Source organism: Polyodon spathula, chromosome 7 (genome assembly GCF_017654505.1).
Source record: "Polyodon spathula isolate WHYD16114869_AA chromosome 7, ASM1765450v1, whole genome shotgun sequence".
In the NCBI taxonomy this organism is placed as follows: Eukaryota; Metazoa; Chordata; class Actinopteri; order Acipenseriformes; family Polyodontidae; genus Polyodon; species Polyodon spathula.
This window is the reverse complement of record NC_054540.1, coordinates 25224042-25250559: the sequence shown is the minus strand read 5'-3', so window position 1 is coordinate 25250559 and position 26518 is coordinate 25224042. Positions and strand designations below refer to the sequence as shown.

The window sequence follows — 26518 nt, the reverse complement described above, 5'->3', positions numbered from 1 at the left end:
ACTTTATTTACTTATTTAAAAATGTAATTAGAAACAGTACATAATTACAAAATATGAAGCATCTGTATTTCTTTCAATACATTTAAAGTACTTGCTTTACTCACATACCGCTAACTATACTCAATTATTTTTCAAATAGTTATCTAAATTATTTTGTACTATACAACCTGTAAGTATGGAGTAGAGCAGTATGGGCACGATGTTCTTTATACTTATTCCTTTTTGTCGTTGATAGCCTATAAAGTGTACATTTTAATAGACATATTGAAATTATATATGGTGAGGGTGGAACAGAGGACAATATAGGGAGGGCGCCGCACTGAGGGGGGAGGAGAAACAAAAAAAAAAAAACATGTTATTAAAGTGACCTCGTTTGCTGACTGCTGATGTTTTTTAACTCTACCGGGTGCTAAGTACAGAAGGGCATGTTTGAAGTTGTTCCTGCTTTCGTTTTTGTGCTTTTGCCTCATTCTATGGATTGGATGTACATCTATGGTACTGTATTTCCCCGCTATATATTTTTTTGTAGTGAAAGTACACACTACGGCTGTCAGTTAAGCCTCAAAATAGCAATTGATTAATTGGTCACACAAAATATAATCTATTTAGTAAATATCGATGATTGCACCACACGTTTTCGATGCATTACTCTTCCCGCGACATTATTATTATTATTATTATTATTATTATTATTATTATTATTATTATTATTATTATTATTTTAATATCATTGCAGTTCAGTAAAAGCTTGAGCACAACAATTGAATGCGAGGGGTAATTATGCCTGGGTAGCATCAAGAGAAAAAAAAAAAAAAAACACAACATTTGGAACAAGCCTAGCAGGTTTAACATACAACAGAAGTATTACTAAAATATGTATTCCAAAAAGATTACAGTACTTTGGAATGTAAGCTATATAAACTAGATAAGTTTTTACAAAAACCTTTTTTTTTTTTTTTTTTTTTTAAATTCAGTGACAGCTGCAGCATCATGCATTGCATCAATAATAATAATAATAATAAATTGATTTACTTACCACAAATTGCATACCCGCTAGCTGATCCCTACGCCAAAATTGCGTTTAACATCACTGATCATTTATTTATTTATTTTTAACGTGATTGAATATTGTTAAATATTCATTATATAACAGTGCATTTTGAAACTCCAAAGCAGCGCAAACTATATACAGTAAGTTTTTTTTTTCCAAAGTGCACAATTTATTTACAGGCTGGTTGCCAGGAATACAAGCCTGTCGTCCTGCTCTGGATACAAGGTGGTGCATGTTTTTTTTTTTTTTTTTTTTTTTTTTTTTTTTTTTGCATAGTGAATACACAGAGGGGTGTACTTACAAATAATTTTAAAAACTGATTTGCTGGTAGGATGGGACCAGCAAATCGGATGCTAGTTAACATGAGCAGGAGAAGAGCACGCCCACTTCTTGTCTGTGGCAGAAATACTGTAAATAGCAAGGCAGCGCGTTCAGTGCAGTTTCGTTTATAAACTTAAATAATGTTATTAACTATGCGCGTTACAAAAATGTAATTATTGAATCAATTATCCAGTATTTATATGCATGCATATAATGAGGAATGGAATCGATCAAAAAATAGATTTTTAATTTAATCTTAGCAGTACGCACAGATGATTTTACCCTTGTTTGACGAGGAAAGCAACTGTTCTGCTTCCAGTCACATTTATTGAGTATGTAGCTTTCATTTTCTACGATTATCGAATAATTAAAAAATGTTAGCGATACGATTATCATGAATATTTGTAATCACGATACATCGTATTATGGAAAAATCGTTTCATCCCTATTCCCAAAATGGTGCTTAGTGCTTAGTATCCTAAATATTTTGTTTATAAATAATATAAATATTTCGTAGAAAATTGATTCATGTATTAATGTAAAATAAAAATAAAATATTTTGGAAACTTGCTATGCTTTTGGGTTACTAATGGGGTCCTCTTCAGAGGGGTCATTTGTTTTTGTGCATCTATTGCCACTTTTTTCCATCTGCCAATGAGTTTTTTTTTTTTTTTCCCCCATCTGCAGCAGGTCGAGATCAAACCCATTTGAAATTGAGACTGCCCTCCGCCGTTTAGATTGCACGCTGGCACAGGCTGGATTGGAGGTAGGTGAACTAATTATCATTTTTAAAATATGTGATGCCTACAGGCAGGCTTTGGCCTTTGTGTAATATCTGGGTGCAGATTGGACTGGGTAGTTTTATTGAACGGTTTCGTGCTGCAGATGAAGAGGTTGTATAGTGCCCCGTTTCCACTGCCTAGCACTCTCGGATACAGCTGCCCACGTCCATGAGCATGTCCGTGAGCGCGGCTGTCTGTCAGGTTTTGTATTTCATACTCTGCAGCCAAACTTGCATTGTCACGTAGCGGGGAGGTGCGTGTAGAGAAGAAACCGACAGGGAAATCACAACCGCTGGCGATTTTCTTTCATATAGGTAAAGCACACATATGACGCTCATTTTTACATCTCCTTTGTTTTTTTTAAGCATTATTGTATTCACTGAAAAGCAGAGCACTTTGTTGATTGAACACTGTTCACCTTGCTTTGACACACAAGACAACAGTCTGAAGTTTTGTTACTGAATTTATTTATTTTTTATTTATGATAAACACAACGATAAAACCTGGCTGTGCTCTCCTTAACCAGATTCCTTTTTATTCGTAATGAAACTCTGATTCAGTGTATTTGTTACCGCTGGTTTCTTTAAAACAAAGCACAATATGAAGATCCAAACAGTGGAAACGAGGCCTAATCCCTCATCACCAGACCAGTTGCTGGAATTCCTATCTGTTATGTTTAGAAACCTTGCAATAACAGAGAAAGAAAGTGAGCTCTGTTTTATTTCTACAACACAACCACTCAACATTTTTAATGATGTCATTTTTGTTGTAACAAACATTTAATATCGCTCATTTCTATTTATAACCATTAGTGGAGTGCCACGTCCTACCCTAAAAGGTTTGAACTTGGTTTTCACTGATTGTATTCATTCATGTGCAGAACTGAGTACTCTTTTTATCTTCAACTGTGGTTATACTGTTCAAAATCAGATAGAGCAGATACAAGGAAAACCATTCTTGCCTGTTTTAAGCGTTTGACTATTGGGAACCACATTTTAAGGTAACATCTAGATGAGTCTTAAGATTTGTTGTCGTCTAATCTAAATAGTGTTTTAGAAAAAATCCTTTCTGAACAGCAACCATTAGGTACCGTCTCCATTGCACTTGTGCAGATTACTTTTGGGCATAGACTATTTTCATTACGTGTATAATCTACATGCACAGAGCACATACTGTTTTGGATGTTTTACTATTGTTATATTAAGAATTTCATGACCATAGTTATTTGGTGTAAATTATTGCAATTCTGGACTTTCAGTTAGATTAGCAGAAGTTTTTCAAGAGTCTAGTTTCTGGGTCTAATTGTTGGTTATGGGCTCTTTTGTTGGATAATCAAGTTTTAAGTACACACATTTATACAGCGTCTAGGTGGAATGCTGCTTTGCAGCGTCGCTACATCATTACAGAATATTCTGAAAACATGGAAAGGGCTTTGTTTAGTCTGGTGGAAAGCTAACATGTGTGACACTGTCTTTGCTTACTTATTCATGCCAGGGCTTGTGCTGTTTGTAAACAGAACTGTAATGGGTTAAGATCCATGATGCCAAGCGGATGTGGATGTCTCACTGGATTTGATATTGGAATACAACACTGCTATCCTTGAGGCTGCCTTCTGGTTCTAAAATGAACAGCCAGGGAAATAGAAGAATTTCCCTGCTGTTTGTTGTCTATTCTCTCGAAGGTCGTGCCTGCTATAGTGTCAGCACCTTCTACAAACCCTTATTACTTTATTTCGTGTCTCTATTGATTTGTAGCAGTACATACATATTTATGTGGTGAGTAACAGATAGCGATTGAGTTTTTCTAAGGGTAAACCGTACAAGTGTCCTGTTTTACTGAAGCTTTCGTAACCAGCTTTTAATTCCTTCACAGTGAATGAATATCCATGTGCAAATGTGTTTGGGAGTATACAGTAATATTATTTATAAAGGAGCCTAATTTCTCAACATTTACAGTGAATACAAATTATGAAGGAAAAGTAAGTATGTACAAAAAGACAACATGCTACTGTTGGAACGAGTTAAAATGTTAATCCTGTTAGGTAAGCACTTCTAACTCTCTAAGTCTAGCCTGGGGACTCTGATTTGTAAGGAGAGCTATGATCAATTTTAATTGACAAATAAAGAGGCTTAAGCATTGCTTTAGGAAGTTGTAGTATTCTCATTTTTAAAAAAAGCATTGTTATGATTTAGATTTTTGTTTTCCTCTTAAAACTCCTTGTGGTGTTTACAATAAACATCCCTGAAAACTTTGGTGGGAGATGCAAGTGACCTGAGGGTCATTTGCTGTCTACCTAAGAAACCTTGTACAGGAATCTTATTTTAATGCATTTGGGATATGGTGGACTTCTATATTTCAAACAATTTCCCTTTATTCCATAAGAACAAATAAAAAAAGGAGTATTGATGTTTTTGATTGAAACGAGAAGTTTACCTCATCATACGTTACCAGGAAAAATGCCTCATAATGATGACACATGATTAAAATGAAAGTCAAGGATAGAACTAAAGTGTAATTAGTCTGCTCTTGTCTAGTAATTTTCCATAAGCGAGTCACTGGAATTTTTTTTTTTCAAATTATGGAAAAATATTAATAGTACCCGTAGTTGTAGCTGTACCTCAAAATACTGTAAATACACAAAGCAAATGTATTTGTCATTGCTGCATCCTGTAAATGTGTTGCCTTTTAAAAAGGCTTTCTGGCGTTTCATCATTATTGCATCATACATTGTCGTGTTAACTACATTGTAATGGGATTAAAAGTGAAAGTCCCCTTTGACAATTAACTAGGCGTTGTATCACCACAGTTTTATCTTTTAAACTCCAGAATGATACATCCTTTATCAGTCTTTCAGTGTCAAGTATGTGTGTCTATATATATATATATATATATATATATATATATATATATATATATATATAATATATATATACATGGGTATATTATATAGTATATATATATACATTCACAGATATAGATATAATAAATATATATATGTATATATACAATATATATATATATATGTATATATATATATATATATATATATATATATATATATATATATATATATATACCCCATATAATATATAAGATACTATATATATATATCTATATATATATATTATATTATATAACACTAATGCAAAATTAATGTGTTTTCTCACGTGTGAGAGTTTTATACCTTTAATATCAAACAAAAATACTGATCAAAGAATCATGATAAGTTTCCGGTATGGAACGTGACACAAAATGTCAAAATGAAAACGTTAGCGTTAGTATCGGGTATGACCTCCCTGAGCATTAACACAATCCTGCCAGCATTGACGCATACACCTGACCAGCCTCTGGATAGACTGCTGTGGGTTGTTCCACCACTCTTCCTGTGCAGCTGCAGCCAGCTGGTGAAGGTTGGCTGGTCGCGGTTGTCTTCTGTGGATGGTACTGGCGCTTTGGTCCCACACATGATTTATTGGACTTGGGTCAAGAGAAAAAGCTGGCCATGGCAAGACCTCAACACGTGCATACTGATAAATCCTCTCCTGAGCTCTCGTTTTATCACCAAACGCCTCAATAATGCAATCCAAGTCATTACTTTATTACTGTAACATCTCAAAAAGCTCTGCAAATGTCCGTGATATTCTTTGAGCGCTGGATTCAGAAGCAGCTACCTCCTTTGTTATGTCCGTGTTATCTCTGTAATGCATGGGATTATGGGATACGCCCTTTTTTTTAGGTTTCATTCGGATCCTATCGGTCTTACTCGGCCATTGAAAGGTTTTCTCAGCTTTTTCCGGATAAAAAAAAAACGCTAGAGACCTGTGCTTTATGTCTTTTTGATGATGTCTGACAGGGTCCGACATTGGACTGGAAAGGGAAAATTGTAATGTCGGACCTGGTCCAACGTAGAACTGCAAAGGGTTAAAATGTAAATGACTTTGTGTGCCAAATGAGCTACTGATGTAAAACTTATACCTGGGCTTCTCAAAGTTGGTCCTGGGGACCCCCTGTGTCTGCTGGTTTTCATCCCAACCGAGCTCTCACTTTCTTTACTAGACCCTTAATTGAACTAACGATTTGCTTAGTTAGACATTTTTACTTGTTTTCAGCTCATATACAGTTGCAGTTCAAGTTACTTATCAAATGTTATAGCTAACATGAATATGCAGCTGGTCAAGAGCTGAAAACAAGTAAAATGGTCTGGTTAAGTAAATTATCAGTTCAATTATTTTCATTGTGCATCAGTCTCTCTCTCTCTCTCTCTCTCTCTCTCTCTCTCTCTCTCTCTCTCTCTCTCTCTCTGTCAAATTCAAATGGCCTTTATTGGCATGATGCTGTGGTGTTGCCAAAGCTTTTAAGTTATTACAAACAGAAATTATAAAATAAGTAACCATTAACACAAACAGAACAGTCCCCTTCCATATGAACAATACAGCCTTCCTCCCTCCATGCTTCCCTCTCTCCCTACCCACAGTCCCTTAGGCTGTGGCACACAGACACATAGTGGGCTGCCAGTTCGATGCTCTCTGCCGATTCTTCTAGCACGATCCCTATTTTATGAGTGTCAGTAAGGAGTATGAATATTTCTCCCTTATTTCTGTTTGTTTGGAGCAGGACAGTAGGATGTGCATCTCTGTTTCTACCTCTCCTGATTCATTTGTTTTTTGATAGAATATAATTTTTCCAATTTTCAGTGTATTTGTTTTTTAGATTTATGTTGATTTGTTTCCAGGTTGTTGTTGTTGTTATATTGTGCACAGTTTCCCTGTTCTCATTAATGTGTGTTGTTGCCAGTACTAGCTGTCCCAGGGGGTCTGTCTCTGGGGAGAGCTAGTTGCTCATCAGGGCTTTATAATGATCGCTCTGTGTGTTGGCTTGATTCAAATGGGCCCAGAATTTGGCTGCTCTCTTCTGGATGGGGATTATTAATGGGAAACCTCCACCTCCACTGAATACGTCTCCACCCCCCTGAGTTAATACTCGGTGGAAGCACCTTTGGCAACAATTACAGCTGTGAGTCTGTTGGGATAGGTCTCTACCAACTTTGCACACCAAGATTTGACTATTCTTCTTTACGAAACTGTTCATGCTTTGTCAAGTTCCTTGGGGAGCATTGATGGATAGCAATCTTCAAGTCATGCCACAAATTTTCGATTGGATTTAGGTCGGGGCTCTGACTGGGCCACTCTAGGACATTTACCTTTTTTGTTCCTTAGCCAATCCAGTGTAGCTTTGGGTCATTGTCATGCTGAAAGGTGAACTTGCATTCCAGTTTCAGCTTTCTTGCAGAGGGCAGCAGGTTTTCCACAAGGACTTCTCTGTACTTTGCTCCATTCATTTTCCCTTCTATCCTAACAAGTGTTCTTTGGGTGATGTGCGGTGTTGGGTTTGTGCCAAACATAACACTTTGCATTTAGGCTTCCTTCTTGCCACTCTACCATACAGGCCAGATTTGTGGAGTGCTTGGGATATTGTTGTCACATGCACACTTTGACCAGTCTTGGCCATAAAAGACTGCAGCTGTTGCACAGTTGCCATTGGCCTCTATGTAACCTCTTTGTCGTCTTCTTGCTCGGTCATCCAGTTTGGAGGGATGGTCTGATCTAGTCTTGGTGGTGCAATACACCTTCCATTTGTTAATAATTGTCTTAACTGTGCTCCAAGGGATATTCAAGGCCTTTGATTTTTTTTTATACCCATCCCTTCATCTGTGCCTTTCAACAACTTTGTCCCGGAGTTCTTTTGAAAGCACTTTGGTGCTCATGGTTGAGTCTTTGCTTTGAAATGCACTACCAAGCAGAGGGAACCTACAAGAACTGCTGAATTTATCCTGAAATCGTGTGAATCACTACAATTTAACACAGGTGGAGGACACTTAATTTGGTGTTTGATTTTTGAAAGCGATTGGTTACACCTGAGCTAATTTAGGTTTGCTATTACAATGGGGGTGGACACTTATCCAACCAAGCTGTTTCAATTTTTATTTTTAATTAATTTTCTACAAATTTTTAGAATATTTTTTTCACTTGGAAGTTGTGGGGTAGGATGTGTAGATAAATGAAAAAATATATATTGTAATGCATTTTAATTCCAGGCTATAAGGCAACAAAAGGTGAACATTTTGAAAGGGGGTGTAGATTTTCTATAGGCACTGTATTTTCCTTGAGAAACTATATAAAATGGGTAGTAAAAAAAAAAAAAAAAAAAGATATAAATCAGTGATTTAAAAAAAAAAAATCAAGCGATTTAAATCGACTTGATTTAAATCGGCCAACTCTGATTCTTTGGCAGCTATTGATTAGATGTGAACAAACATAGGTGGTATAATGTACCAGTAATGCTGTGTGAATGCTGCAGTATTTGCTGTCATCTTCATGTTGGTTTAAGTGTGATTATTCTTTTTAGTTATTCTGGTGAGGAAGCATACTGGAGCAGTGCACTGCCAGACCAGAAACAAAGTGGTGTTGTACACTTCGTGGAACTTCTCATTGCTGCAAGCGAGGGTGTTCTTGGAGGTGTTGCACAGGTTAAGCAGCTGGACCATTGGCCTCTACCCCAAATGCCCTTTTCCTACCTCCTATGGGCACAATTTATTCAGTTGTAAGACAATTGCTTTGTTTAACCAGAGCCTGAGCCATCTGTGTTTGAACTGTGCTTGTCCAGCTGTGTTACAATCCTGAATGTTGGAAGGGGGGGTCAGAGCCTGTTAAGCTGTCTTTTGATGTGCAGAAAGAGAGCACCTTCTTGGCTTTCTGTTGGGGACAGGTACTTAGTCAGGTTTGGATTATTACAGGGATCTTAAACACTGAAAGTCCAGTAGATGGTGAATATGCACATTTCCTCTTCTCTGTAGAGCAGGCTTGGCTACATTAGCCTTTAGGTTCTCACAGTCCTGGCCAACTCTGAACTAAGTTTGCACAATGTTCTCGGGGAAACACTGCCAAGTGGAGTATGGAATGTCTTATACTGACATCCTTTCTCTTGGCACACTAGTGCGGCAGGACTTCAGGCATTTTAGAAACAGTGACTGGGTTGCTGTATAGAAACAAATTCATAAAGGATAGGGCAAATTGATTAGTTCCGTATGGTTTTGGCAACTGCTTTTCAGAAGTAACTGTGTGAGTGCCATAAATCCTAAAGTGTTGTATTTTATTCTACAATTTGTTAGGAATGCCCTGCCTATCAGTAGTGACCTATGATGTGCTGTAAAGCTGAGCACCTAACCACGGTTTCTGCTGCGGTTTATATTTTTCTGTTCTTAGTGCTGGTCTATTTCATTAAAATCTGTAAAGCTTAAAACAAGAATTCTAATCTGCTCAAAGACCAACCAAAAAAAAAAAAAAAAAAAAACATTGGTTTCCAAAGTATATTGGTACATTACCTTCAAACTAAGATAGAGTTGGAATTTTAACCTTAAAACCTAAAGCATCAAAGCGGTCCCCTTGTCCTCTGGCATTAAACAAGTTAATTCTTCAGTTGCTCTATTTGTCTTGGCCTGGATGCCAGGCTGCAATCTGGAGTCTGACGTGAACTTTACATAATGGGGCACAGCTTCCTGACTTGGAAATTGGTTGCAGGGTGGTGATAGTCTTGTCAACAGACTCCCTATTTACAAGATTAAGTCATTTTCAGTTAATGGGCCGCAGTTTTTCTTTTTCAACAGTACATGTAGTTATTCCTGCACCTGCCCATCTCCTTCCTGACTGCTGCTCATTGTGGGGAATTTAATACAGACTTGACTGTTTTTCATCAGCTGTTACTTTTGCAGGCAAAACTGTTTTGTATGAACAAGCAGTGTATTGTATGTTGCAGTATACACTTCTGAGACTCCTTAAATGCGAGTTTGGTTAAAGTCATGTGTTCAATCAACATTTTTTTTTTTTTTTCTAGCAATGTCAAGTGCACATTATCCAGCAAAAAATAAGGTATTTGTTTGCAAGTGTCAAAAATGCAAACAGTTTGCAGCTGACTAAGGAATCTCGCTCCTCCTGGGACATTATTAATTAATGAATTAATTAATTTTTATTTGGCAGACATTTATCAAAGGCAACTTACAGGTGTTACAAGGCAGTACAGGGTTACAATTCAAAATGGATGATTTAAATACAGTATAATTTACAGTAAGTGCAAAAAAAAACTACTTAAGTACAATATGAAGTAGAAGGCAACAAGTTAGGGTTACAAGTTATATCTACAGTTACATATTAGTAGTGGATAGTGCATCAGCTGAGGATCCAGTAATGTGGTTAGTAGGAGAGGGAGATCAGTGGCATACTACAGTATTATATAACTAGTATACCAACATGGTACCATCTAAAAATGGAAATCAGCTTGATGTTCCAATAGAGCTAGAGATTGGGGGAATTAAACCACACAAACCTGAACACCATTTTCCAGGCAGTGCTTACTGTTGGTGTGCATGATGGTTGAATGGTTGGGGGTAGTGTTGCCACCAGGACAGTCCTGCAATTCAACACTTTTCCCTGGGTTCAGACTGGTCAGCCTGGAATCTCGTTTTTAATTAACTGAGATGGGTCAGCATACATATTTCACTGCATGTATACTTTTCCATAACAAGAATACCAGTTGGTTTGTTTAGTCCATTGTTGGCTACTTTTACAATGTAAATTTAATGTTGCATTAAGCTAAATGGAGCTGTACGTATCCATGACCTTTTCAGTTTGTATGGATAGTTTCTCTGGACTATTTTGCGTCTTTCTTGGAATTACAGCATGGGGCATTGGTAGAAAGCATGCAAAGACATTTCATACATTGAGCCTCTCTGTTTGGAACATAACTCAGGAACTGGCTTCTTATGAACGGAGTTCCAAGATAAAACAACATGGAGCCTCTCCCTTCAATATAATTTACTCCTTGGTTAATCTTAAATAACATGGTAGTTTTCCTATGTTCTGCAACATTATACTGCACCAGAATATTCATTTATTTTTGTCATGATTCTCTTCTTAAACAGGCACCATCTGTTTCCTGTTTAATTACCCAACCTACGGTACTAAACCTATTGAAGTCTAGCATCATGGAGTATCTGAAGCATCAGTTTTTTTTTAGTTTTTTTTTTATAAAACTAAATGTATATACTGTATGTTTAACAAATAAACTTGCATATAAAAAGGTGACGTCTTATGACTACTGTAGCGAGTAAATCTTTTTTTTCCCTGTGTTTTGTGACAAACAGCATAATTCTGTCAGTACTAAATAAAGATAGCATTATGTGTTCTATTTTACCCAGCCGCAAAGCAAGGACACTTGGAAGGTATAGTACCACATGATGACCCAGTGTACTCTAGTACTCTGTTGTTTGTTAATGCTCCCGACACAGATATTCTTTAAACTGATATTAGAAAATACTTCAAATATACAGTATTGTACTGCACAGCCTATGTGTAAAAGGTATAATGTGTTTAGTTTTTATTGATTACAGCACATCTTGCTCAACGCACGGTATGTTGAGCAACAGCCTCCGTTGATAACCTCTTTATGGCTGAAGTTTGGGCTATTGTTAAAACCTGAACCTGTGTTTCAGTTTTTTTTTTCTTCTTTTTTTTTTGCCTGACTGCTCTAAAAAAAAAAATCTACTTCACTGGTTATTTTTTGATTTGATATAAATGCCTTACTGTGGTTATTTTTTGATAGTTTTCCTGAATGAGTTGTATTTGCTCGGTCAATAGCATGGTAGCCAATTTAAATGAATACTTCAAGTTTGTGTCAACATGCTGTAGGATAGAGAATATGAGGTTGGACTTTTAACAATCAATTTCAGCTTTTAAGTGGATTTATTTATTTTTTCTGTCTGTGCTTGGTGTATCGCTTTCATATGTGAGAAAAGTATGAACCAACCCTTGCAGTTAAATCCTGTAACTGACAACGTAGAAAACTGTTGACTGGGAACTTCCCTTTTTTATTTCATTACATATTTATTATGAATTTCCTGTATCCAGATTTGTTACTAATAACGTCTAGGTACATTTTTGTCACATTTCAATTTACACTTGCAGAATGAATTGACCTACTGTGTCGGCTAAGACCGTATCAAAGTAAACATTAAGATCGGACACACACTCTTGCTCTGTGTTCCTGCAAGGCATGGGTATGTACGAAAACAACTACCACTCACAAGAATGATGGTGTGTGTGTGCCCACTGATTTTGTTTATTATTGATGCATTGCAAAATCACATAAGTGACTTGTGCAAAATATGATAAATGCAGATTCATGGAAAACATTTACTTGTCTGCCATTGTTTTAAAGAAATTGAAGTTTGGTGTACTAAAGATGGCGAGCTTTTGAGTTTGCTGTCCTTTAATTTTTACCTAGATAATCCACTGCAAGTGTATGTAAAAATTGCCTAAAAATACTGGTGAACAGACTAAAACTGCAAAGCCTGTTAACTTCATCTGGCTTCTGTGATCAGTAAAGTGTTATTGTGGGGGTAAAGGTCTCTTCCCAAGATAAGAGCCAGACCGTGCAGTTTGTTTAGGAATCAGGTGTTTACTTTCTCTTTTGATTTTGTAAACTGTGTGTATCTCGCAATCTGATTCCTTCTCCACTTTATCTGCCTCTTATCATAGCAGCTAAGGTGAAAGGGAGGAGTTGATCAAATATAATAGCAGTTAGCTTTTTTACCATGCTATTCATATAGATGTCAAGGTCACAATGCAAAAAGGGAGGGAATGTTGTGCAATTACAAAGAAGTTGTTAAGACCCAATGGGAATATATTGCATGTTGAGAGCTTTGAAGGGGAAGAGGGGAACACTAAAGCTTGACATGTTTTGCATCCTTTTATATTTAATCAGTTTAAATGTACATGAACTTTAGACAGTTTAAAAATAAATAAATAAATAAACTACATTTATCTGAATATAACAGTACTATACAGTATTTCAATCATTTTTGTTTATCTTATTAAATATGATAAGTATTTTGAGATCAGGTTTCTCAGCATAAAATCTGATAATTTGAAGCTATTGGGCACTTACAGGTTATATAGCTTCCAAAGGGCAAGTTCAGACTCTGAATGGTTTCTGCCTGGATTGCTGTGCAAGATGAGGTGAGCAAACTCATGTCAAGATCTTTACGAAGATATTCCAGTCCAGAAGGAAAGGGATTTAATTGCTGTTTCTAATTATAGGATGTGAAGAGGCACACCCACGGGGAGGGTGGAGTGAATCCGTGCAGGGTAGGGAATAGACTAGTGCAAAAAAAAAAGGAAAAGATCCAGTCACAAAGACACCACTTCTGTAGGATACTGAATATGCCTGTGACAGAGCCTCGGGCGTAGCTCTTGAAAAACAATTTCTTCCCAATTTTAAATGTCCAATTTTAAGTCTGGCTCACCCCTGTAATCCCACCGTGCGCTGACTCTGGAGAGACGCAGACGAACACACGCGTCTTCCGAAACGTGCCGTCAGCCGTCCACTTCTTTTCACTCTTCAGGCCCACCATGCAGCTACGACTTCAGAGCTTCAGCGTTGAAGGACCACGCAGCTCTAGGCCGCTTACAGGCATACCCGCAGGCGCCTGGCCCGTCTACAGGGGTCGCTGGTGAGCGGTGAGCCTTGGACAACTTGGCCTACCTAAGCCCTCCCCACCCCTGACGGCGCTGTGCCAATTGTGCGTTGCCCCCTGGAAGTTGGCCGGCATTGGAATAGCCTCGACCCGAACCAGCAATCTCAAGGCTATAGGGCGCATCCTACACTCCACGGAGAGTGCCTTTACTGAATGTGCCACTTGGGACCCTTAAAAAACATTTTTTGTCCATCATTTAATCCAATGATTTTTATTTCATTGCATCATTTACTCAGTGAATTTTTTTTTCAGTGCAGCTGTGAAGTTAATGGGTTTTGTTTTTTGAGGAAATTAAAGTGTCTAAAAAGTACTCTTTGTTTCTCTATGAAAAATCATTCTGAAACTTTGTTCTCTGTGGTGAGGGTGTGCTTTCCTCTTATCCTGATGCTCACCACACACTCTTTTGCTCTCATGGCTACCGTTCACTTGTAGTTTTCCCAGGAGGTTCAGTGCCTGCTGTATCTTTAGTTTTTGAAGAATGTGCTAAATATAGCACATTGTGAAGATCATCCAGTGTTTTGGAAAGGACTTCAAACATTCCGTGAATATCCTCTACAGTGCTGTGCTCTAGACGGCTCAATATCTCGACAATCAAACTCTGCTTGGTTCAAGCACCTCCTGCATTAAACTGAATACTGTTTTCAATTTACACACTTGAATGTTGGTGGTGTTTTGACTTTTTTAAATTTTCAAACGCATTACATAGCTGTTAATCACCACTCCCCTTCGTGGGAAACTGCCAGTGTGTGTGTGGGTGTGTGTTTTGTGGGTGTGGGAACCATTTCTTTTCTGTGCATTACTCAGTACCTGCATATTGGTTTGTCCTTGCTGACTCCTGTAGTTTGAGAAATACCATGTGTTTACAACATTTAATTAGTCTGTTTTGATTTTTTGAATACATATTGAATATGAAAAACATTGTCTCTAAGTCGTGTTACTTTCTATTCTAAGCAATTACCACCCCTGCAGTTTCATTTGGTGGACCCAATCAGAGTGTGTCATGATAGGCACGCAGTCATAGTCTATATGTTGCAGTTTACACAAAGTTCAGACCTTTCAGACGGATATAACTTTTTGAATGTGTTTTCCACAGCAGCAGTACAAAGTGTTCAGCTGACTTATTTTTATAATTGCCCATTTAGCCATTTTATATTGTCAATATATTTACTTTAAGATTCTGTTTCCAAAATACTGTTTGAGAAGTCTGGCATTTTTTTGCTTATTGCCTTTGGTAATTCAACAAGGCTAGGGTGTACTGTTTTGTCATCAGTATTTTTTTTTTTTTTATCTGTTCCGCTACAGGTTATTATGGCAATGACTGGAGGGATTGCAACATCCTTTCCTATGAGCAATCACACCCGTGAGAGGGTGACTGTGGCCAAGCTGACTCTTGAAAACTTCTACAGCACTCTCATTACACAGCACGAGGAGAGAGAAATGAGGTATGCCTTTAATGGAAAAGGAGAGATGTCGATGAGAAGGCAAGATTTATATTTAAGATGTGTACTCGCCACCATAGGATAACTTTTGTGAACTGCACAGTCTTTGATAGGATAATAAGTTAATATTTGTATATATTTTCCACTATCACTTTTAGGCTGTAAAGTTGTTTTGAACAAAGAAAACCCCCATAACTTCAAAAACCTTTATACGGCTGGATTGCATTTTACACAGTGCAGATGACTCAGATTAGCTAGCGCCAGCCATCCATTTTCAGGGGGAATTCTGGGATAGGTGGTTCTTAAATGCTCTTATAAGATCCAGGGGTTGGGTGTATTTGAAGTTGCTGAACAATTACTACATTGTTTGTTATGAGCAGAATCTGATATTCAGAATAGAATGATTTAAGAAGATAGTTAATTAATACACATGATAGATTTAGCTAGATGCTAAACATTTATGTGTGTGTGTGTGTGTGTGTGTGTGTGATTGATCATTGAAGCCTGCTTTCCTAAAATAAATCTAGCAGCTGTTGGGACTGTGTTGAAACCATGCTAAGACTGGGTGGTGTTTTTACAAGGGTTACATGGGTATATTCACACCTTATGTAATTATTTTGTACCCTCCTTTTTTTTTTTTTTTTTTAGCACAGCAGCACCCCAGGAATCTTTACAATTGTGGTGCATTAACAGTGCCACCTAGTGGTAGCAAATCTTACTTTTGAAGATACTTGACTGCATGCATTTTTTTTTACCTTCTGTATTTGTATTCACTTTAGGCAGAGAAAACTAGAAAAGGTAATGGATGAAGAGGGGCTCATAGATGAAGAGGTAATGTACTCCTATATTTATTGTAACTAAATAGTGTAAGTCTGGAAAGGATTTTTAACAGTAAAATGTGTAGCTTCTTTTTAATGGTAAAATGGATAGCTTTTCTCATCTGAACTCACTGACCTAGGCTGTAATTAAATAACGTCCGTATCAAGCTGCATACTGTGGTTTACTTACATTTCAAATACAGTAGCATTTTTACTTTTTATGTTGGCAGAATTGCAATGCTGTTCAGTAAGCACGTTCAGTAATCATCGCTAAGTTTGTTGCAATAAGACCTTGGCTGGGAACAGGTCAGATTTGAGTCAGCTTGATTTCTTAAAGGGTTGCACTGCTTTGATTGACATTCTTTTCCTGTAGTACGTTTGCCATAGTCTTCGGTAAGAGCTGCATACTTTTAAAATGGAAATACTGATCATCCCAAAAAAATAAAGAGCAGTATCTTCATTAAGGGATCATGTTCATGTGCATGTTTTTCCAATATCTCTGTAGAAAAAGATGAGGCGATCTCAGCATGCACGGAAAGAAACAGAATTTCTGCGGCTCAAGAGGACCAGACTTGGCCTTGATGACTTTGAGTCGTTGAAAATCATTGGAAGAGGTGCTTTTGGGGAGGTTTGTTTCCCAATTGGAGACCATAAAACTCATTTGACTATCAGAAATACTGTCAATATAATCCATGTTTGTTCACTAACAGGCATTCTAATTCAATGTTTCAGGTGCGGCTAGTTCAGAAGAAAGATACCGGCCATATCTACGCCATGAAGATCTTGAGAAAAGCAGACATGCTGGAAAAGGAGCAGGTGTGATTTATTAGCAGGCAGATCATAAGTCAGGCTGAGAAGTGGCTTGTCTCTCTGGTGGAGGGATTTGGCAAGTAACTTCTTGTGAGATATAGTATTTGTGTTGGAATATGTCTATTCCCTATAAACTGCTTTATAGTAATCAGCTTTGTAAAAGTAATGCATCTCACACAAAGCAAATGAGAAAAGCATTCAAATTCCAGACAGGGGAAAAGTTAAGGTGCTTATTAGTACAATACTAACTTGGGGTAATCTGCAGTTTTTTTTTTTTTTTTTTTTTTTTTTTTTTTTTTTTTTTTCTGTTTAGGTTTATATACAAACATAAGCCCCACTCTGTTTAGTTTTCTTCAAGATGCTAAATCCCCCCGGAGAGTTGATTCCTTGTGCAATCTTTTGAAGGAGACGAGGCAGAAAAAATATAAATGAATAGAAAGCTTTTGTTTATACAATATTTAAATCCATAAGATGAAGATAAGTTTGGTAATTGAGTATCCTTGCTTTCCTTCACTCCTGTTTTACTCATTACATCCACAACCAACCCCGCCTCTCCCCCCAGGTTGCTCATATTCGTGCTGAGAGAGATATGCTTGTGGAGGCTGATGGTGCTTGGGTTGTGAAGATGTTCTACAGTTTTCAAGACAAGAGAAATCTATATCTGATCATGGAGTTCCTTCCAGGAGGTAAGTTGTGACTCTGAACATGTGATGGCCATTGCGCATGCTGTGTAAACATTACCATCTATTTGGACCTGCAGAGATTTGTTCACATTCACGAAGCTGTCATGAATTTGATCACTCTTCACTGCAGAGATACCATCTGTCACTTTTGGCGCATTTCTTGCCGCATTCAATAAATCGTATATCCAGGCCCACAGGACAACATGGTTAACAGTTTGCTAGAGGACACAGAATCCTAAATCTCTTCCAGTAATTCAATCCCAAGCTGAGTCACTTGAAGGAATGTGACAGGAATATGGTTTAAACTGCAAAAAACACTTGTCCAGTTCGTGATGCATACAAATAGGCACCATACCCTACCTTATCCAGCTCATGTATGCCTTGTTTCCACTGCCTCTCCCCAGGCAAAGTGTGGCTGGAGGGTTTTCCCACTTACGCTCAGCTGTACCTTAGCTTAGACACAGCATCATAACCAGAGCTGGCATTCTACCGAGGTCAAACTTAGGTTTCAAGCTATAGCTGACAGTAATTATGTATCTGCTTGGTATTTACTGTTCAACCTCCAAATCTATGTTACATGGCAAACCAACAAAGAATATTAAGGAGTCTTTTGAACTTTACAATGGTTTTACATGAGCATCAGCATTGGTGACGCAAGAAAAACAAGAGGATACGACCATGGTGTCCTCATAGCAAGTTACGACCATGTTTAGACAGTTTTGTATCTCATAACCTCGGGGCCAAACTGCTATGTGGAAGCACATCGTTTGAACGACAGGGGCTGTTTTCCACCGCTTTTCTCTTTCTTAGTGACAAAACCTCATTAGTAAGAATATTGACAGCTGTGTTGAGACCGAAAATAAAAACAGCCACAAAAATGTTTGTTCAACTTCGTTTATCTTCACTTGTTTGCATATACAGTACCTATGGTAAGTATTCACGCCCCTTGGGCATTTTCAGTTTGTTGTTGTGTTACAACCTGAAATCTTGATGCATTTAAATGGGATTTTTTTCCCTTTGATTTACAGAAACTACTCGACACTTTGAAGAGGCAAGATAATTTTTATTGTGAAACAACAGTTAATGAAAAATAAAAAAAAACTGAAATATCTTGGTTAGATAGGTATTCACCCCCCTGAGTAAATACTTGGTAGAACCACCTTTGGCAACAATTACAGCCAAGAGTCTTTTGGGCTAAGTCTCTGCCAGGTTTGCACATCTGGATTGTGCAATATTCGCCCATTTTTCTTGGCAAAATTGTTCAAGCTTTGTCAAGTTGGATGGGAATCGTTGGTGGACAGCAATCTTTGTCTTGCCACAGATTCTCAGTCGGATTCAATACTTCTATACAGGCCAGATTTATGGAGTACCTCAGCTATTGTTGACACATGGACAGTTTCTCCCATCTCAGCCATGGAATGCTGTAGGTCTTTTAGAATTGTCATTGGCCTCTTGGTGGTTTCTCTGACCAATGCCCTTCTTACCCGGCTGATCAGTTTGGGAGGACGGCCTGCTCTAAGCAGATTCTGTGTGATGCCGTATATTCTCCACTTCTTAATGATGGATTTGACTGTGCTCCAAGGGATATTCAATGCCTTTGAAATCTTTTTATACACCTCCTCTGATCTGTGCCTTTCCACAACTTTATCCCGGAGTTGTTTTGAAAGCTCCTTGGTCTTCATGGTAGTATCTTTGCTTTGAATACACTACCCAACTGTAGCAATTGGTCGCACCTGAGCTTATTTAGGAGTGTCATCGTAAAGGGGGTGAATACTTATCTAATGATGACTTTTCAGGTTTTTATTTTGAATTGATTTGTTTTTTCATCCCCCTGCACACACATTTTTTCACACATTCAAAGTGTTGTGTAAATCAAAGGAAAAAAAATCCCATTTAAATGCATCAAGATTTTAGGTTGTAACACAACAAACTGTGAAAACGTCCAAGGGGGTGAATACTTCCTATAGGCACTGTAGTCAGTCAATCCAATGTGACCTTTTACTGCCTCACTACTACTTCCTCGTCAGCTATACCTGACAAAATTACATTGGAACGAAGACAGTCATCTTTAACTACACCTCACCCAGACCGTCCAGCTCAGCTATAGCAAAAGGTGGTGGAAATGAGGCAATACTGTTGTCAATGGGATTAGCTGTTCATTGTTTACTCAATTGTCTTGTAAAACGGACTTTTTTTTTTCTATTTTTTGGAACTCATTTTTGCTGTAGTCCTATACTCTGGTTAAGTAGACAGAATTCATAACTAGTTCTAGTCCATTACCTTGTGCAGATTGTGCTCAATAATGTAACAACACATGCCGCTAAACATTATTTTGTGTAAAATTGTGATAACCCTTCAAGGTGATATGATGACACTGCTCATGAAGAAAGACACTTTGACAGAAGAGGAAACACAGTTTTATATAGCAGAGACTGTGCTGGCCATAGACTCCATTCACCAGCTGGGGTTCATTCACCGAGACATTAAACCAGACAACCTCCTGCTGGATTCCAGGGTGAGCAGCTGCATGACACAGCACACTGCTGGGAATTTCAATAACCACAGAAAATGACTGATGTGTGTGTGTGCACTGTATTGAGCTGAATTTCAAATGTCATGTTTACATCAGGGTAACTATAGTTTTGATAATTCACATTTTACATAATGGCACCGGTGATTATTTGTCTTGTTATCCCCTACTGGGGATGCATATCCCTGGCAAGTGGACGTCTGTACTTGCACCACACTTTAGAGCTTTGTAAATATTTAGAGAATTGCTTGTCCAATTATGATTAAACTTGCTGTGGACCTGTAGTTCCTGGTAGTGTAATAATGTAGGGGTGCTGTTGAACCCTCTAAACCCTTGGGAGACTCTCAGTGAATTGTTCCCAACACCTGATTGTATGTTTGGGTTATCGATTATTTTATTTTTTTTTTTAAACCTGCATTTTCATACCCTGTATCGTGCAATGTATTAATTTAAACAAATGTTCAATTATTCTGCAGGGGCATGTTAAGCTGTCAGACTTTGGTTTATGCACAGGGTTGAAAAAAGCACACAGAACAGAGTTCTACAGGAATTTAACCCACAATCCACCCAGTGATTTCAGTAAGTTCTTGTAATTGCTATTACTTTTTTTTTTTTTAAATCGAAATAACAGTAACACTTTCTTTTTTTTAGTTTTGTTGCACTGGAATTTTGAAACCCCAAATGTTTATCAGTGATGTAATTTACTCATGTACTACTGCTGTACACCACTAATTACAAAAACAAATACTGTATTACTTCAGTTTGGCGCTGCTCTCGAATTAGATTCCCTTGTATTGACGCTGCAATCATATATCAGTTGTATAATTGAGGCCGCCCTCGAATAAACGCCGCTATCAGTGAAGAAACATGAAGGTATTTTTTCCTCCCCCTACTGAAAAAAAAAACACACACAGTAAACAAATAAGCGCACAACACTGACTATGTACATGTAACGCCCCCGAAGAGACAGTAGCCTCAATTTAGCAAGTAAATTACAAACTAATGTACACACACATAGTAAGTACATTTTATTTTATGGTAGTACAGTTCTGAAAGAAAATGCAAGATAAACCACGTACAGAACAGCAGTCCTTCTGAAGTTCTTATAGGTGGTTTTGTTGTTTTTGTTTTTAGTTCAATTGTAATCCCAGTACTCAATCCCGTACAAATAAAAACAATGTGTTTACTGTCTATGAGAAGATTTAGTTTCGGTTTCTCCTACAGAGAAATTACAAACAAGCAAGTTACAATGAGAAAAAAAAAAAACGAGTAGGATATATTGTAGTTTGAACAGAAATTTTTGGTGCAGAAAAACATCTACGCCACACCAGCATCATCTCGCCCCTTAACAACCAATACACTCCCCTGACCTTCCAACTCCCACCTAATAGGCTCTCGGTCACCGATAAAGTAGGTTCGCCACACACGCTGCTACATACAGGTAGGCTACAGTATTACAGAAAATAAGCAACCGCGATACTTCCAAAATGCTATAAATCAAGTAAAAAAATATTGCAGCGTTTGAAAATCGGAGTATTATTAATAAAGGTCGCCCTCTTTTAAGCGCCGCGGTCATTTTGATCGATTTAAAATAAGCGCTGTGGCGCCAGATTGTATTACGGTATTTACGCAATTACAGGTGCAGTCATTTCTTACTGAGAACCCTATTAATTCTACATTTTAATATCCAATTGAAAGATCTTTTTGTTTTTGTTTTTGTTTTAATGTTTATTATTATTTAATGTACCGGTATGATATTTCATGACACGCCTCGCCTATCATTTCAACTGTGCCATTCAGTTTACATCATGTAGTTTACAAAAAAATGTAACATGGCAGCCTTATACAGTATATTGTGAACATTATTTAATCTCATTATCCTCTATGGTACCTCTACTGTAACAGGGCCTTTTTTAAGGTTCATCACCAACAACAGCTGTAGGTGTATTTGAAAATATACCAAATTGAGCCTGTATTACATTCACATTTTATTTTAATAGCAGACAAAGTAATCTACTTACAGAATGTATTCTTGTTTTAATTATCAGGAACATATGAAGATAGAAGATTGATTTATTAAATTATTGTGTTTATGTATTCAAACTAATATTTGTATATACAATATTGTATGTGTCATTTTTAGTAGAAGGACAGACTCCAGTCCAGGGTTTCGGATGTGCACAGAGTACAGCGCTTAGTCATGTGGACATTAGACCACGTTTAAACACCCTGTTTGTTGCTTTGATTAAAAGAAGAATATTTTAACGTCATTTGTGTTTTGCTTCTTGTTTATACATTGTTGTCAACTGCATGCAGTGTTTTGACCGGTACTGTAAATATGTCCATATCTATTGTACTAAGGAGATCTACTTCCTACAGCCTTTCAAAACATGAATTCAAAAAGGAAAGCAGAGACATGGAAAAAAAATAGAAGGCAATTGGTGAGTTCTAGACCTGTTTTTATTTTTGTGTTTTTAGATAACGTTAAGTACTTTTTTTTTTTTTTTAAATGTCTACTGCACCGATAATTGTGTACAGTTAATGAAATACCAAGAGGCCAGAACCTAACCAGAAGCCTGCTCATTCGGAACTGTCATTCCAGCATTTTACATAGGCTATTTATTCACTCATTCATTTTTATGTTATGGTAATGTTTCTGTAAGAGAAAAAAAAGTACTTAAAAACACACATTTTGAATTACTAAAACAACTCTGAGACTGTCCCCAAAAGTGTATTGTTATTAGGGCGACAACATTTAGAATAATTGTCTCTTTGTCTAGCGTATGTGTAGACTAGACATTGTCTTTTTTTGTTTTACTGATACATTTATCCTTTTATTGTCAACTGTGGCTAGTACCGGGAGTCTTAAACGCACAGTTCTTCATAAATAATTTGGAAATGTTCTCCACTGAAAAGGTGGCAATACTTGAATAACAGGTTACTTTTATTGTGGTGAGCAGGTCAATCTTGATCCTGCAGTCTTCTGAAAACATGTTGGTGTTATTTCAAGTTGCACTTTAATGGCTGGAATTGTATTCCCGGGATCTGAATCGAGACCTAATGCACACAAGTGCAGAGACAGTGGTGAAAGAGGATACTGCAGACTGTTGGATATCAATCGGAGATTCCAGTTACATAGATTTTTCCTATAATATTAATATGTACCTCACTATAGAAAGACCCATAACTATGATATTAAAGTGCTTCACTTTTTTTTTTCTACAGGCATATTCTACAGTGGGAACCCCAGATTATATTGCCCCTGAGGTGTTCATGCAGACTGGGTATAACAAACTATGTGACTGGTGGTCTCTGGGAGTTATAATGTATGAAATGTTAATAGGTATGTCTGTTTTTGTATATGGTAGCATGTGTTTAGTGGCAGGGAATTGTGTAGATGAAGTTTACAATTGTTCTAAGAGGCCTTGCTCACTATTCTGTCAATACATACCAGTGATATCTGGCTGGCCTCAGATTCATTTTGTAGCTGAGCAAAAGTGTCTTTGACAGGCAAGATGCCAAAGAGAATGGTCCATTGTATCAAATAAAAGAACAAGAATACTGTATGTTTGGCATCATGGTATCCATTTTTCTAAGTGCCAAGTTCTATTTTATTGCAGATAATATCAAGGTCAATAAATACTGGAGAGGTATGACAATCTATCCTTTTTTTTTTTTTTTTTTTTTGTCAGGCTATCCTCCATTCTGTTCAGAAACTCCACAAGAAACATACAGAAAGGTTATGAACTGGAAAGAGACTCTTGTTTTCCCACCTGAAGTACCCATTTCAGAGAAAGCAAAAGACTTGATTTTAAGGTTAGTTATGTCTATTTTATTTACCCAATGCTTTTTCATCCAGGATATCACTTATAATTGTGAAATTATAATACCCAATTTCTTATTTTGTTTTATTAGGAGAGGGGCCTACAGCTATTGTCAAACATCACCTAGAATTTTTGTAATCAAAGAAACTAGAAAATTATATTGGAAGAGTCTACCAGAAGCCATAATAATAGTAGTGTTTCATGTTAGATTTCAAACTGTTAAATGTTTCATTCATTTATATAGAAAACTAGAAAGCGGTATGTAATTCAATGTTAACGTAACATTATTCAGCAGGTTTCATTCAAATTTAGGAAGCAAAATGTATTTAATGCTGTAGGGTGATGCAAAACTTTTGGCCATAGCTCTACATGAATCTAATGACAGAATGTATTCTTTTTAATGTTATGTTTTTATAATCCTTAGGTATTGTAGTGATGCGGAGGACAGAGTGGGTGCTGTAAGTGTAGAGGAAATCAAGAGTCATCCATTCTTTGAACCAGTAGACTGGGATCATATTAGGTGTGTTTTTACATTTTGTATTTGACATTTCATTATTTAAAACAGTTCCTGTTATAACATAGATACAATAGAGGTAATTGCTCTTTGTGGTTAAATCACCTGTCTTCCTTTGTAAATACTGTTAAGCAAAGGGGTACTGACTGTTTGGCTTTTTAGTGTAAGGCACAGTGAAAAATCTGATTGGTGTGTCTGTTCCCTTTCTGTGCAGGGAGAGGCCAGCAGCTATTTCAATCGGAATAAAAAGCATTGATGACACATCAAACTTTGACGAGTTCCCAGAATCAGACATCCTCCAGCCAAGTATGAAACATTTACAATATATTAATTGCATTTGACCTAAAATGTATTCGGAGCGGCTACATGCTTCTAAGGTCTAGTGTGGTAGCGTTTCTCCATCATGAGAGTATTAAATGTGTATGTTTTCATTTGTAGTTTCAGTGACAAATGCAACAGAACAGGACTACAAATCAAAGGACTGGGTCTTCCTCAACTATACCTACAAGAGGTTCGAAGGACTCACACAAAGAGGCTCCATTCCCTCTTATATGAAAGCCGGAAAGTTGTGAAAAACATCAGGGATGTAGACGTTTTGAACAGCTTCGTGCCTGGGCCACTCGGCACTTATGAATAATGATACACCGAAAGACTCCTGCAGACTGTGTGGTGCATATCAATGTAAAACATGAAATTCTACAGGATTAGGGTTTCACAGACTACTAAAGAGGCTCTTTTGTTTTGGGTTGGCAGGGCCAGCGGCCATCTTGCCAAAGTTGTTTTGCTTATCTTGTTTGTTCTTTTGTACTGCCATAAAAAGGTACTAGGGTAACTGTAAACTTATCTTTGTGTGCATTTCACACATGTTTGTGTAGAGATTTTGGCTGTGTCTCTTTCTTTTCTAAACAAATGATGTACAGCTCTTAAAAGACACCTGCATGTTAATGAAGCCATATTACACATCCGTATAGCTGAGAGCTCAGATTGGACATGCGTGCTTTTTGATATACACTTCCTGAAGATGGAGTGACCTCACAGGCTAAACTGTAGACACTGTATTGAAACTCTGGGCAGTGTAAGGAAACACATCCCCCTCTTGTTATACAAATAAGAGGTGGGAACAGTTTTTGCATGCAAAAGGGAAACTGTATTGACTACTGTAATAAAGAACTAAATTGCATTAACTTCCAACAATCAGTACATTTGAGTTGGCTGCTAAATAATGTTACCAGTTGCAGTACGTCCAAATTACATTGTGTGACAACATAATTTTGTTAAGGTAGTGCTGCTGAGTCCCAGATTCAGATTCACGTTAAAATCCCCATTGCTGGTTTAAAGACACATGTTTTGATAGGCAATAATTGGGATTTTACAGCTTTTCTTAAAATAAATAGATAAATAAATAAATTATAAATTTCTAGCCCACTTTCTGATTAGCTTGTTTTTTTTTTTTTTAAACTATAACAAAAATGTATCTCTTCTTAAAGACTTAAAGTCAATGTTGTATGTAGCAAAAATATGTCCCTGGGTTGGGAGTATTGAAAAATGTTTAAACTGCAAGATTAAAAAAATGTCAAACAATCACGCTTGTCACAGGCCCCAGAAATGAATACAGGTACTACTAGAATCTACTTGATAACCCCTAAATATCTTACATATGTCGTAGATAATTTTCAGATTACAACTAATTTTGCCTAGCCTTGGTGATGACCTTGGCCTTTCAATCAAAAGAAAAAAAAAGGAATTTAGTTTCATGCATACTAGAAAAGTTAATCTAATTTTTGTTGTGCAGGTTTGGAATTAATATGGGTATGTTTAAAAATGTGTTTGACTTTAACCAGGGTTTTTTTTTATTTGTTTAGTGTTTTGTTTTTGCATATTTTTTTTTATCACGTGTACGACTCTCATAGTTTTTGTTTTGATTATGGTAAAAAAAAAAAAAAAAAAAAAAAAAAAAAAAGGTAATGGCTAAATATTAATCACATTTCAAACAGTAACAAAGAGATCATTTCATTTGATTCCTACAGCCTGACACTTATGCAGTGCAAACAACTTCAGTAAAGTAGTAAATTCCAAGAGTCACGTGATTCATTAAAAATGAATTAGCATGCTATTCACGTTTTATTAAATGTTGTTTTAAAAGGTTTTACACTCTTAAT

At 37.0% G+C, this 26518-nt stretch overlaps 1 protein-coding gene across 5 annotated transcripts in view; it reads left to right on the top strand.

Moving 5' to 3' along the window:
- Positions 1–26246, top strand: part of LOC121318413 (serine/threonine-protein kinase 38-like) — a 31443-nt gene extending 5197 nt beyond the window's left edge. For 2 of the 5 annotated variants that reach the window (XM_041255046.1, XM_041255045.1), the window contains exons 2-15: positions 2060–2138; positions 15044–15183; positions 15960–16011; positions 16504–16626; positions 16731–16814; positions 17371–17494; positions 19852–20006; positions 20498–20600; positions 22383–22462; positions 23247–23364; positions 23714–23837; positions 24270–24365; positions 24574–24665; positions 24798–26246. In XM_041255046.1, the coding sequence (XP_041110980.1) occupies positions 15050–15183; positions 15960–16011; positions 16504–16626; positions 16731–16814; positions 17371–17494; positions 19852–20006; positions 20498–20600; positions 22383–22462; positions 23247–23364; positions 23714–23837; positions 24270–24365; positions 24574–24665; positions 24798–24931 (1419 nt within the window). In that variant the 5' untranslated portion in view covers positions 2060–2138; positions 15044–15049 and the 3' untranslated portion in view covers positions 24932–26246. Of the gene's footprint in view, positions 1–1684; positions 1705–2059; positions 2139–15043; positions 15184–15959; positions 16012–16503; positions 16627–16730; positions 16815–17370; positions 17495–19851; positions 20007–20497; positions 20601–22382; positions 22463–23246; positions 23365–23713; positions 23838–24269; positions 24366–24573; positions 24666–24797 lie in introns of those variants that run through there. The other 3 variants (XM_041255047.1, XM_041255048.1, XM_041255049.1) reach the window with 3 other exon arrangements.
- The last annotated feature ends 272 nt before the right edge of the window (positions 26247–26518 follow it).